This window comes from Notolepis coatsorum, assembly GCF_963971535.1.
Source record: "Notolepis coatsorum genome assembly, chromosome: 9".
Taxonomy (NCBI): domain Eukaryota; kingdom Metazoa; phylum Chordata; class Actinopteri; order Aulopiformes; family Paralepididae; genus Notolepis; species Notolepis coatsorum.
Genome location: NC_140173.1, coordinates 97,462,271 through 97,475,707, shown reverse-complemented (window position 1 = coordinate 97,475,707; position 13,437 = coordinate 97,462,271). Strand labels below are relative to the sequence as shown.

The window sequence follows — 13,437 nt, the reverse complement described above, 5'->3', positions numbered from 1 at the left end:
ATTAATATATATATATATACTGTATATATACTGTATATTGATTTTTCGATCTTTTATTTTTATTAAATCAATCTCCTTTCAAATAGGCCAAGTTTTTAATAAGAAAGAGAGAAAAAATACCAACAAGGAACAATCACAGGGTCTGCTGTAAATATAGCCTATTTTGTGTCTTAATTTGTTATGTTATCCTACACTTTAAGCTGTCTGATATTTCCATTACCTGTAACTCTTGTGTCTCTTTCTCTCCTTCTCTGCCTCCATCCCGGGTCTGCACAGTCACCATATCATTCTACATTAAGGAGAGCAATACACTTATGAATACACTGAACCGGTTTGAATACACAATCTTTATGCTAATCTGTAAAGAAAGGGAGAGAGGGGGGGGGGGATATATAATCCAAGTATTTGTGTCTTAATTTGTTATGTTATCCTACACTTTAAACTGTCTGATATTTCCATTACCTGTAACTCTTGGGTCTCTTTCTCTCCTTCCTGAGTCTGTACAGTCACCATATCATTCTACATTAAGGAGAGCAATACACTTATGAATACACTGAACATCATTATGAAACATTTCTATTGCACCCTTACTTAAAGTTATGAATTGTAAGTGGGGGACCCTGATGTAAACAAGACGAAAGTCTTTCTCTGGTCTGCATCCCCTTAACAATTGTGTGTATTGAGCCGTACTGTACTGTACCCATTCTGCAATCTGTTATTGATTGATTAAAAATGTTATTAACATATTGCAGAATGGGTACAATATAGTACGGCTCAATACACACAATTGTTAAGAGGATGCAGACCAGAGAAAGACGTTTGTCTTGTTTACATCAGGGTCCCCCACTTACAATTCATAATGAATTGTAAGTAAGGGTGCAATTAACACCGTGCAATCCATTATTTGTGGAGCCCGCCCTTTAAGTCTTTGAGCTATTAGGCTACTAGGGTTCTTACTTTGCGTTTTGGTGTACTGAAAAATGCTCTGATGTCTGTATTCTTTCTTTTTTCTGCCATGGTACCTGGTTGGCTGGACACACACACACACACACACATTTTCATTTCAGGTATTGTACCTTAACACTTTGGGTGCCGGAAAACGCTTAAACACGTCATTCCCGGCCATGCTCAAGTTGCCGAAGACGCTTTACAGCGTCTTTGATCTGTTTACATCTTTTTCGATTTTCCCCGTCTGAACTTCACCGCGGAGCTTTTGGCAGAAAATTTGAACAGGAAACTGCATTTCCTCTCAAATTTCACTAGGTGGCAGTGTCCCCCTATTTTCTAACACTATCACATGAGGGTGAATATTGTACCCCACAATGAATCTGGCATTTGATTGGCCAGATGCAGTGGCCAATGTGACCACAGGTATAAAACGTTTGCGCGATCCCAGAATCGACGAGGTTTTGGAGGAGAGAGAGAGAGAGAGAGAGATAGATAGAGCGATAGAGAGAGAGAGATTGAGAGAGAGATATTTGAATTGAGATCAGCCTATAGTCTATATTTATAGTGTTATACAGTATAGTGGTAGTATCAGAATAATTGTAAGGTTTCAGCTGTGCTTTAGAAAGTACTTAGTCGTGCTAAGTAGTAGTACTATTGTGAGGGATTAGTGTGTAGTCTAGGTAGTATATTTCAGTAGTAGTAATAGTAGTTTGATCAGTTAGTAGTTCCATTTAGATTATTAGTTCAGTATGAGGAGACGTAGTGTAGGTAAGCGAGGCGACAAACCGACAGCGGATCGGTTTGTTCAAACGAAGCTGGCGTTTGGACCCGCGGTTGCAGCACCAACGACCGGACCTTTGGTAGCTCCAGCAGCGGCACCAACGACCGGACCTTTGGTAGCTCCAGCAGCAGCACCAACGACTTTGGTAGCTCCGATCGGAGAGAGCCGTGAGACCGTTGCCGGGCCCAGCAACGCGTCTCGCCCCGGGACCGGGACCGGCTCACCCCGACGCAGTTCGAGGAAGAGGAAGGCCGCTGTGGTCATAGCTTCTTCATCCGAGTCAGCGGACAGCGATTCGACCACCCACGAATCTGATGGGAGCGCCGATTGGGAACCACCAGGTAATTACACGGTCTTATATATATGTGTGTGTGTGTGAAACGTGTATTTGATGATTTACCTAACGCTTATTTGAATCATTGTATACTGTGACTATGTAACGTTAGTTCGCCAAACCAATGCCGATATGCATTTATTATATATGTGATTGTGTGTGTGTGTGAAACATGTATTTGATGATTTACCTAACGCTAATTGATTCATTGGATACTGTGACTATGTAACGTTAGTTCGCCAAACCAACGCCGATATGCATTTATTATATTATAGCTCCGGAGTCATCTGACGATGATCTCGGCTTGGGTCGGAGGTGTACTTATGGGTCTGATTCATCGCACGAGTTAGACGTGGGACGCGGTGGTGGTCGACGAGGGGGCAATGGTACGTCATGTTGCAATGTGAATATTGTTTTATGTGCATGTTCAAATCGATATAGTTGATGACCATGTGCTACACGTTAGGTTGCATGGCCTTGTGTGTGTGTGTGTGTGTGTGTGGGTGCACGCCCTTTGATGTGTGTAGCTTTAGGTTGCATGGCCTTGTGTGTGTGTGTGTGTGTGTGTGTGTAGGTGCACGCCCTTTGATGTGTGTAGCTTTAGGTTGCATGGCCTTGTGTGTGTGTGTGTGTGTGTGTGATATGCAGGCCTCGCCATAGTTCAAAGGTGTTTGAGAGGGTTCAAGTCTTTGATGTGGTGTGTGTGTGTGTGTGTTGTAATCAATGCTATTTCATTTAGCATTAGTCCCAATTCCATTGATAGCACACACACACACACACACAGTGTGTGATATCAATGGCATTGTGATACATGCTATGCTACACAATCCATGCATATATAGGCCACAATGTACTGCAAGTTCAAAGTTGTTGGATAAGGGTCAAGCCCTTTGATCTTTGTGTGTGTGCGTGTGTGTGTGTGTGTGTGTGTGTGTGTGTGTGATATGCAGGCCTCGCCATAGTTCAAAGGTGTTTGAGAGGGTTCCATCAATACAATTGTGCTACATGCTATGCTACACAATCCATGCATATAGGCCACCATGCTGCACACACACACACACACACACACACACGCACACACACACAAATATCAAAGGGCATGACCCCTATCCAACAGCGTTGAACTTGCAGTACATTGTGGCCTATATATGCATGGATTGTGTAGCATAGCATGTATCACAATTCCATTGATAGCACACACTGTGTGTGTGTGCTATCAATGGAATTGGGACTAATGCTAAATGAAATAGCATTGATTACAACACACACACACACACACACACCACCTCAAAGGCTTGAACCCTCTCAAACACCTTTGAACTATGGCGAGGCCTGCATACCACACACCACACACACACACACACACACACACACACACACACACACACACACACACACACACACACACACACACACACACACACACACACACACACACACACACACACACACATGTACATGTACATGCTTTGAGGTACAATGGCCGCTGATTTATTTTGTGTTCATTACAGGATCCGACACCGAATCCGGGGCCGATACACCAACATGCTTGGGTATGTACTAACTACATTTATGTATGTGTAAATGTATTACTATTGTGTTTTATGAGACTTACTTACTGAATGAATTTAATCCAATTCAGATTCTGGCGCAGACCCCGCAGAGAGTGACTCAGAGACTGGCAACGACATAGGATCACATTCTACTCCTGCAGGTAATTGTACATAAAATATAACACATAATGCTATATATATATATATATATATATATATATATATATATATATATATTAGAGCTGGGCCGTTAACGGCGTTAACGTGCTGCGTTAACGCTATACTAGTATCGCGCGATAATATAATTAACGCATTAATCTTTTTTTTTTTTTTTTTTTTTTTTTTTTTTGTTCTACCTTTATTTACCCAGGGTAGGTTCGCTGAGCACAGATGTTCTTTTCCATTCACACCTGGGAGCTGCCCAGTACAACCACAGTTGACACCATTGGCCACTGAGCAACTCCACTGGAGCAGTTGATTCAAGCCATGTCACATAGTTCAAGTTTGAAATGATTCTTTCTGTTTTGCTCCTGAGAATGTGCTAGATACTGTACTGTACTGGTAATATTATGTATTTGTGTTAACTTCTGAATAAAACAACTTATTAAACACAAGTACATCTTATTGAACATTATTTTGATATTTCATTACCAATTATTATAGCAAAACAGCTTTTTCGAACAGTCTGTAATGCATTTTGGAAACGGGAGATGGGCTCATGGTGTAATGGGCCACCTGGCCTGAGAAACATAAGGAGGAAAGAAAAAGTAAGGACTTACTTCTGGTCATTATTTGGGTAGAACACACATATTTTGAATGCCTTCGGCAGGTTTTTTTTTTTTTTTTTTGAGCCATTTTAATCTAGATTAATCTAGATTAAATCCAGGATTGCAGATAGATTAATCTAGATTAAAAAAATTAATCTATGCCCACCTCTAATATATATATATATATATATATATATATATATATATATATATATATATATATATATATATATATATATATATATATATATATATATATATATATATATATATATATATATATATATATATATATATATATATATATATATATATATATATATATATATATATATATATATATATATATCATGTAAATACAATGACAATACGTTGCCCTAGTGTAATGTATTACATCATGTGATTCTAGAACTGGATGCTAGTCTGGACATGCCGGAACCCGTTGCAGGGCGGAAACGCACATCTAAGAGCGGTAAGTTGGCCTCACTCTGCACACCACTTCCAGCTCTGACCTCTGACCCCCACACCACGTCCAGCTCTGACATCTGAACCCCACACACACTCACTCATTCACTCACACACAGTTTGTAACTACGTGGCATATGAATGTCTACAGTAGGGGTGTTATAGTATATTTGTATAATTGACAGGTCGTGGCATGCGACGCGGAGGAGCGAAGAGCAGGGCTGCAATCCGTCAGGAAGAGGAGAATGCCTGGTCTCGTGAGGGCTGGGTGCCTCACAGGATCCCCTTCACAGCCCAACCGGGGTTGCTCCAGGACGCCGCTGCACTCAAATCGTACCGGCCTGCGAAATGGATGGATCTGTTCCTGACAGATGCTTTTCTGAATTCCATTGTTGCCCAGACAAACCTCTACGCTGAGCAGTCCATTGCCCGGCTGGACCCCACGCTAACCAGTAGCAGGGCACTGCTTTGGAAGCCCCTCGCATTGAAGGAGCTGAAGAAGTTCCTTGGACTCAATTTCCTTAGCAGTGTCCTGCGGAAGCCTCGCGTGGACCAGATGTGGACCACCGACGACATGATGTACACACCATATTACTCGCAGACCATGCCACGCAACCGGTTTCAATTGATCTGGCGATTCCTCCACTTTTCGGACAATACTTCCCTGGAAGTTAGAGACAAATTGTGCAAAGTACGCCCTGTAGTCGACCATGTAAACGCGAGGTGCAAGGACCTGTACCAGCCTGAACGTGAACTCGCCATTGACGAGGGGGTGATGGCATGGCGAGGCCGCCTGACCTTCCGGGTCTACAACCCCAACAAGCCCACCCGCTATGGCATCAAGTCTTACTTCCTGTGCGAATCGCGCACAGGATATTGCTTTGCATTTAAGCCATATTGTCGGGAAGGCTCGCTCCTGGGGGACACGGTCGTCGGTCTGCTTGGACGTCTGTCTGGGGCCGGATATACGTTGTACATGGACAACTTCTACAACTCGGTACGTATGTCCGCCAGGCTCCGACAGTTGAGGACCGACGTCTGTGGTACCCTCAGGAAGCACCGGGGGGAGCCAGCCATCATCAAGAACGTGACCAAACGTGACATCGGTGTGGGGGAGCGCATTGCGGTCAACAACAAGGAGGTCCTGATCGTGGCATGGCGCGATAAGAGAATCGTGAAGACCATCAGCAGCTACCACGAGGACACCATGGAAACGGCGATGGTGTGGAAGAAGCAGAAGAAGGGCAAAGCGCTGAGGGTGGAGATGCTCAAGCCGTCATCAATCATGGAGTACAATAAATTCATGAACGGCGTCGATCAGCTGGATCAAAATATCTCGTACTATCCGGTTACACGTAAGACTGGAAAGTGGACCAAAAAGTTTGTGATGTATCTGATCCAAATATGTATGTTCAACGCTTTTGTCTTGTACAAAAAAAAGCACCCACAAGGGCATTACCACAACCTCTTCCGGTTCACCAGGGCTGTGGCGCGGACCTACACAGATGGTCTGGAGAAGAAGATTCCTGGGGTGACAGCGGAGATGGAGGCGGAGGCGGAGGCAGGGGAGGAGGCAGGGGAGGAGGCAGGGGGTGGGGATGAGGAGGAGGCAGGGGCTGAGCAGGTGGGGCGTGGCGACCCTAGGGCCCCACTGGGGGACTCGCAGAGCAGATTAGTGGGTGGCTTTGTGAAGCATGTAATGGTTGCATACAAAGCCACCCCCAAGCGAAAGCTACCGTGTAGGAAATGTCGGGTCTGCAGTAGGCGTGGCATCAGGAGTGAGACCAGATATTTTTGCACATCGTGCAAAGTCCCCCTGCATCATGACAAATGCTTCGCTCTGTACCACACAAAGAGGGATTTCTCTAAATAGTTTCTTTATTAGTTGTCATACAGAAGTACAGACTACTTCTAAATAATCCGGCACACAGAAGTACAGATTACTTATTTTTTTATTTATTTTTTGGTCTTTTCCCCCCTCCAGTTTCCGCCGATTTTCTCCCATCCCAATGTTAGTCGTATGCCAATTCCCAGTCCCTTCCTGGTCGCTGCGCACTTACCCCCCACAGTCAGATCATCTGGGAGAGTGGAGGCTACCACGTGCTTCCTCCGACACACGTCCAGCCAATCACCGCTTCTTTTCACCTGGCAGCGCGGATTCTCATTGAGAAGGCGTAGCGTGTGGGAGGACCACACTATCCCCCTCACGTCCAATCCGCGCTTAGCAGGCGCCCCGACCGAACTGTAGGAGTCGCTGTTTACAACGACCCGGACCCACCCCGCCAGCTTCTCCCACCCTCTGATACAGCCAATTGTATCAGTGCAGACGGCCAGCCAAGCTGGTGACAACCCCGGAGCTGTGAGCTGGATTCGAACAGGCAAATCCAGCTCAGCTCCGGGGCTGGTGACGAACGCAATCTCCGCTCGGCCACCTAACCGCCTAGTACAGATTACTTCTAAATAATCCATCATTGTGTGATACAGACAGAACCATGTGTACCGGTACATAGTATAGCTAGCTGAGAGTAGTATAGTATAGTGTAGTATAGTATAGTATAGTATATTATAGTATAGTATAGTATAGTATAGTGTATGGGTAGTTGCACTGTTTTCTGTACAAGACAAATGCGTTGAACACATGTATTTGGGCCACGGTTGTCGATATTGCATAGGCATGTTTGGACCACTTGCAGATGAGACGTTATGTTAGCGATCTAGCTGTATCGACTCCATTCATAATTTGCATTGTGTGTGTATATAGTTTATTTTTTTATTTATCTTTTTCCCCCCTCATTTTTACCGTTTGCACAGAACCAATGGTTGCTGACAGTCACCCAGTTTATAAAAGTATATACTGTAGGTAACATACCACACTTTTCTAATGCAGTCCATTGGCCTCTTATTTATATACTTTGGAAGCATGTATTGGATATTTTTTGGTCCACAGATCATCTGGCGCTTCATCCATTTATCAATGGACAATGCAGTCATCGATGCGAGAGACCAAGTAAGATATGCCCTGTAGTTCATGTGACGTGCCTGTACTGTGAATGTTACCAGCAAACTTCTAAATGCACTGAAACAATGGTTGGTTATCCTCCAGTGTTCACTTTTTATAAGGTATTGTCTTGGTAAATTACCATAATCCTATACTGTGAATGTTACCAGCAAACTTCTAAATGCACTGAAACAATGGTTGGTTATCCTCCAGTGTTCACTTTTTATAAGGTATTGTCTTGGTAAATTACCATAATCCTATACTGTAAATGTTACCAGCAAACTTCTAAATGCACTGAAACAATGGTTGGTTATCCTCCAGTGTTCACTTTTTATAAGGTATTGTCTTGGTAAATTACCATAATCCTATACTGTGAATGTTACCAGCAAACTTCTAAATGCACTGAAACAATGGTTGGTTATCCTCCAGTGTTCACTTTTGATAAGGTATTGTCTTGGTAAATTACCATAATCCTATACTGTGAATGTTACCAGCAAACTTCTAAATGTACTGAAACAATGGTTGGTTATCCTCCAGTGTTCACTTTTTATAAGGTATTGTCTTGGTAAATTACCATAATCCTATACTGTGAATGTTACCAGCAAACTTCTAAATGCACTGAAACAATGGTTGGTTATCCTCCAGTGTTCACTTTTTATAAGGTATTGTCTTGGTAAATTACCATAATCCTATACTGTGAATGTTACCAGCAAACTCCTAAATGCACTGACACAATGGTTGGTTATCATCAGCCAGTGTTCACTTTTTATAAGGTATTGTCTTGGTAAATTACCATAATCCTATACTGTGAATGTTACCAGCAAACTTCTAAATGCACTGAAACAATGGTTGATTATCCTCCAGTGTTCACTTTTTATAAGGTATTGTCTTGGTCAATTACCATAATCCTATACTGTGAATGTTACCAGCAAACTCCTAAATGCACTGAAACAATGGTTGGTTATCATCAGCCAGTGTTCACTTTTTATAAGGTATTGTCTTGGTAAATTACCATAATTGTATACTGTGAATGTTACCAGCATATGTGTCTAATGCACAGCAACAATGGTTGGTACTGATGACTTATCACCCAGTTTATTGAACATATTTTGCAATAAAAATGTTCATTTCATCAAAGTTTCAAGTTTTCTGCATTGTAAAGTATTCTGTATTTTATAATAATGTTTTCTGGACCTACACCAGTAGTTATAACTTACTTGTTCATTAGCGCCAGGCATGGTGGTTGATAAGGTAGTAGTATTTCCAGGTGAAACTAATTGATATATTATCAATACAAGATATTATTACTTTATGAATGTGTTTATCATGTATGGACGAATAAATTGGAAAACAGGTAGGTACAGAGCAACACAGTGTCTACAACACAGGAGCAGATTATGCACAGTACATGAATGAGAAACAGTCGAAATGTTTTTTGTTTAGTTTATTGCATGCACATGATCTATAATACCTGATCGGTACAATATCTACTAACCTGATCAATACAATATATTCCCACCTGATCGATATAATAGTATTACTGCATTTCAAGTTTGTCAGTCAGTCGGACTGTCAGTCAGTCGGACTGTCAATCAATCAATCAATCAAACAACCAACAAAACAATCAATCAATCAAACCAAGCAATCAATCTATCAAACAATCTATGAATCAAACAACCAATAAAACAATCAAACAATCAATCAATCAAACAACCAACAAAACAATCAATCAATCAAACAAATCAATCAATCAATCAATCAAACAACCAACAAAACAATAAAACAATCTATCAATCAAACCAATCAATCAATCTATAAAACAATCTATGAATCAAACAACCAATAAAACAATCAAACAATCAATCAATCAAACAACCAACAAAACAATCAATCAATCAAACCAATCAATCAATCAATCAATCAAACAATCTATGAATCAAACAACCAATAAAACAATCAAACAATCAATCAATCAAACAACCAACAAAACAATCAATCAATCAAACAAATCAATCTATGAATCAAACAACCAATAAAACAATCAAACAATCAATCAATCAAACAACCAACAAAACAATCAATCAATCAAACAAATCAATCTATGAATCAAACAACCAATAAAACAATCAAACAATCAATCAATCAAACAACCAACAAAACAATCAATCAAACCAATCAATCAATCAATCAAACAATCTATGAATCAAACAACCAATAAAACAATCAAACAATCAATCAATCAAACAACCAACAAAACAATCAATCAATCAAACAAATCAATCAATCAATCAAACAACCAACAAAACAATAAAACAATCTATCAACCAAACCAATCAATCAATCTATCAAACAATCTATGAATCAAACAACCAATAAAACAATAAAACAATCAATCAATCAAACAACCAACAAAACAATCAATCAATCAAACAAATCAATCAATCAATCAAACAACCAACAAAACAATCAATCAATCAAACAAATCAATCAATCAATCAAACAACCAACAAAACAATAAAACATTCTATCAATCAAACCAATAAAACAATCTGTCAAACAATCAATCAATCAAACCATCCATCCATCCATCCATCCCAGTCTAAATTGCTTTATAACACGTTCAGTACCTATTATCATCCCGGCCGGCGTGCCGGCGCACCTTTCATAAAAGTGCCTGTAACTCCTGTTCTAAAGAATTTACCTGTATTTTTACCCTTTGTTGACGTTTTTTAACTTGTAATTGTGAACGAACGAAGACATGCAGAAACAAACGTTTTTTTTCATTGTGTACATCAACTTGTCGTCTTCAAATGAGCCAAACCATTTCCCCATAGTTATAATATACAATATAGAAATAGCTCCACTAAGATCATGAGATATGCTAAAATCGCCCAGGAATCCTGGCAATCCACAGTCATTTTCCGGATTTCTGGCCGGCACCCAAAGTGTTAATAATAATAATTATAATAATTATTATAAATATATAATAATTATAAATATGTTTTTCCTGTTGTACCAAACTCGTACGGAACCGTGACCGCAATACCGAGGTACGTACCGAACCGTGGCTTCTGTGTACCGTTACACCCCTACATAATACTGTTGATTAAAGTTGGGACTCTGTCCCTTTCAAAGTGGAGCATGGTGCGGTTTGCTTTTGGTGTGAACGCAATCGAACTTTATATAGTATACCTAATCTAGGAAGCGCAGGGTTTTTGGAAGTGAGTGTGAATGAGAGAGTGTGCGAGCGTGTGTGTGTGTGTGTGTGTGTGTGCTATCTGTGGACTTTCAGATGTGAACATGGCCATAGCGTTTAGGGCTTTGCGCTTATTTACCACCATGTCTGTGAAGACGATAGGTGCGGGGCAATAACTGCTGGGTGCAATTGGCGCCGGGCTTTGTGAATTCGGAGCAATTCTGGACGAGGCTCATTTGCATAGAAAGGGGACATGTTTCATCCATATTACCTCATTTAAATATGCACCAATTGCACTGGACGCAATGCTGACGGAACACAGTTGCCACCTTATTTCACCCGTTGTGCGTCCTCTGTGGATATCAAAGTGAGTTTCAGAGCGATATGCACCGGCTTTGCGTTGGAAAAAGCCGTGCAAACTCTTTGTGGATCCCGCCCCAAGTCTTCATCAGAATCTTTGTCATCTGAAGAACTCTCCGATGCAGAGTCATCGACACGATTAAATAGTCCAATATGTACTCGTTCATTAGATGCGATGCATCAATTGCTGTTCCTGATGCAGAGAATTTGTGAAGTGCAACGTTTGCGTATCCATCGTGACGAGAATGAAAAATTGTAAACACAAGCCCATGTGCTCATTGTATTTATGGGCGTCACTCGAAACTCCGAGGCACTCGCCTTCATTCAAATGTAAATTTAACTCTGCCCCATGCAAGAAGGAAAAAGAGTCTCAGAACAGCATGACTTTAAACAAAGAAATGTTACCTTTATAGATAATATAACTGTTAGCTTAAACATGTTCTTAAACATTTAAATTGTGATAATATGAAAAAAAACTAAAAACACCAAAACAAAACAAAAAAGAAAATTTGTTTTGCTCTCATGCGGAATGCCGAAATGAGGTCGATAGCGCTGGGCACGGTCACTGACACACTTACTCCCACCTCCACCCCCCACACACACACATTCTCTCTCTCACACACACACACACTCTCACACACACTCTCTCTCTCTCTCTCTCTCTCTCTCTCTCTCTCTCTCTCTCTCTCTCTCTCTCTCTCTCTCTCTCTCTCTCTCTCTCTCTCTCTCTCTCTCTCTCACACACACACTGCAAACTTGTATTCAGTGGAGCACACACTGACAAACACTGAGACACACACACACACTGAGACACACACGGACACACACACTGATACACGCATGCATATGCACACACACTCAAAATTAATGGCTGTCTTTGCCTTTTGTCTTTCAGCTTTGATGCCTCCTGACCAAGACATGTCTCCTGAATACCTGCTGCTCTCCTGACCAAGACATGTCTCCTGAATACCTGCTGCTCTCCTGACCAATACATGTCTCCTGAATACCTGCTGCTCTGACAACATATATATATATGAGAGAGAGAGAGAGAGAGAGAGAGAGAGAGAGAGAGAGAGAGAGAGAGAGAGAGAGAGAGAGAGAGAGAGAGAGAGAGAGAGAGAGAGAGAGAGAGAGAGAGAGAGAGAGAGAGAGGGAGAGAGAGAGAGACTGGGTGAGGGAGGGATGGATGGATAAATGGATAGATGGGTGGACAGATGGATGGATGGATGGATGGATGGATGGATGGATGGATGGATGGATGGATGGATGGATGGATGGATGGATGGATGGATGGATGGATGGATGGATTGATGGATAGATGGATGGATGGATGATGGATAGATGGATGGATGGGTGGATGGATGATGATGGATGGATGGATGGATGGATGATGGATAGATGGATGGATGGATGATGGATAGATGGATGATGGATGGATGGAGTGATGGATGATGGATGGATGAATGGATGATGGATGGATAATGGATGGATGGATGGATGATGGATGGATGATGGATAGATGGATGGATGGATGATGGATGGATGGATGATGGACAGACAAGGGAGTGAGTGAGATAATGGATGGATAAGAAAACAGTATAAAAAGAAAAAACTACACCACCAAGGTAGAGGAAGCAAAGGAACAAGCCAGTAATGGAAAAACCAGGAAGAAGACAGTGTGACACTTTGAAACAGAAGGAGGAGGAGGAGGAGGAGAAGAAGAGAAGAGAAGAAATCCACCCTTTCCTCTCCTCCTCCTACAGATGAAGAGACTGAATGTCATCGTTCCTACGGGCAACGCCTCCCACACACACACACACACACACACACACACACACACACACACACACACACACACACACACACACACACACACACACACACACACACACACACACACACACACACACACACACACACACAGACACACACACATCTCTCTGTTACCAATAACATAGTCCTACCTCTTTATATAGAGAAAATATGGATGAAATGTGGGAAGAATGTGCTCTCCTTCATTTCAGGCGAGGAGCAG

The 13,437-nt window shown here is 41.6% G+C and overlaps 1 protein-coding gene across 1 annotated transcript in view; it reads left to right on the top strand.

Moving 5' to 3' along the window:
- The window catches only part of ccdc85a (coiled-coil domain containing 85A), a 130,477-nt gene extending 118,088 nt beyond the window's left edge, over positions 1-12,389 (top strand). Inside the window, exon 4 of the mRNA XM_084322284.1 lies at positions 12,298-12,389. Coding sequence (XP_084178410.1) covers positions 12,298-12,313 — 16 coding nt within the window. The 3' untranslated portion in view covers positions 12,314-12,389. The remainder of the gene's footprint in view (positions 1-12,297) is intronic.
- Positions 12,390-13,437: the final 1,048 nt, after the last annotated feature.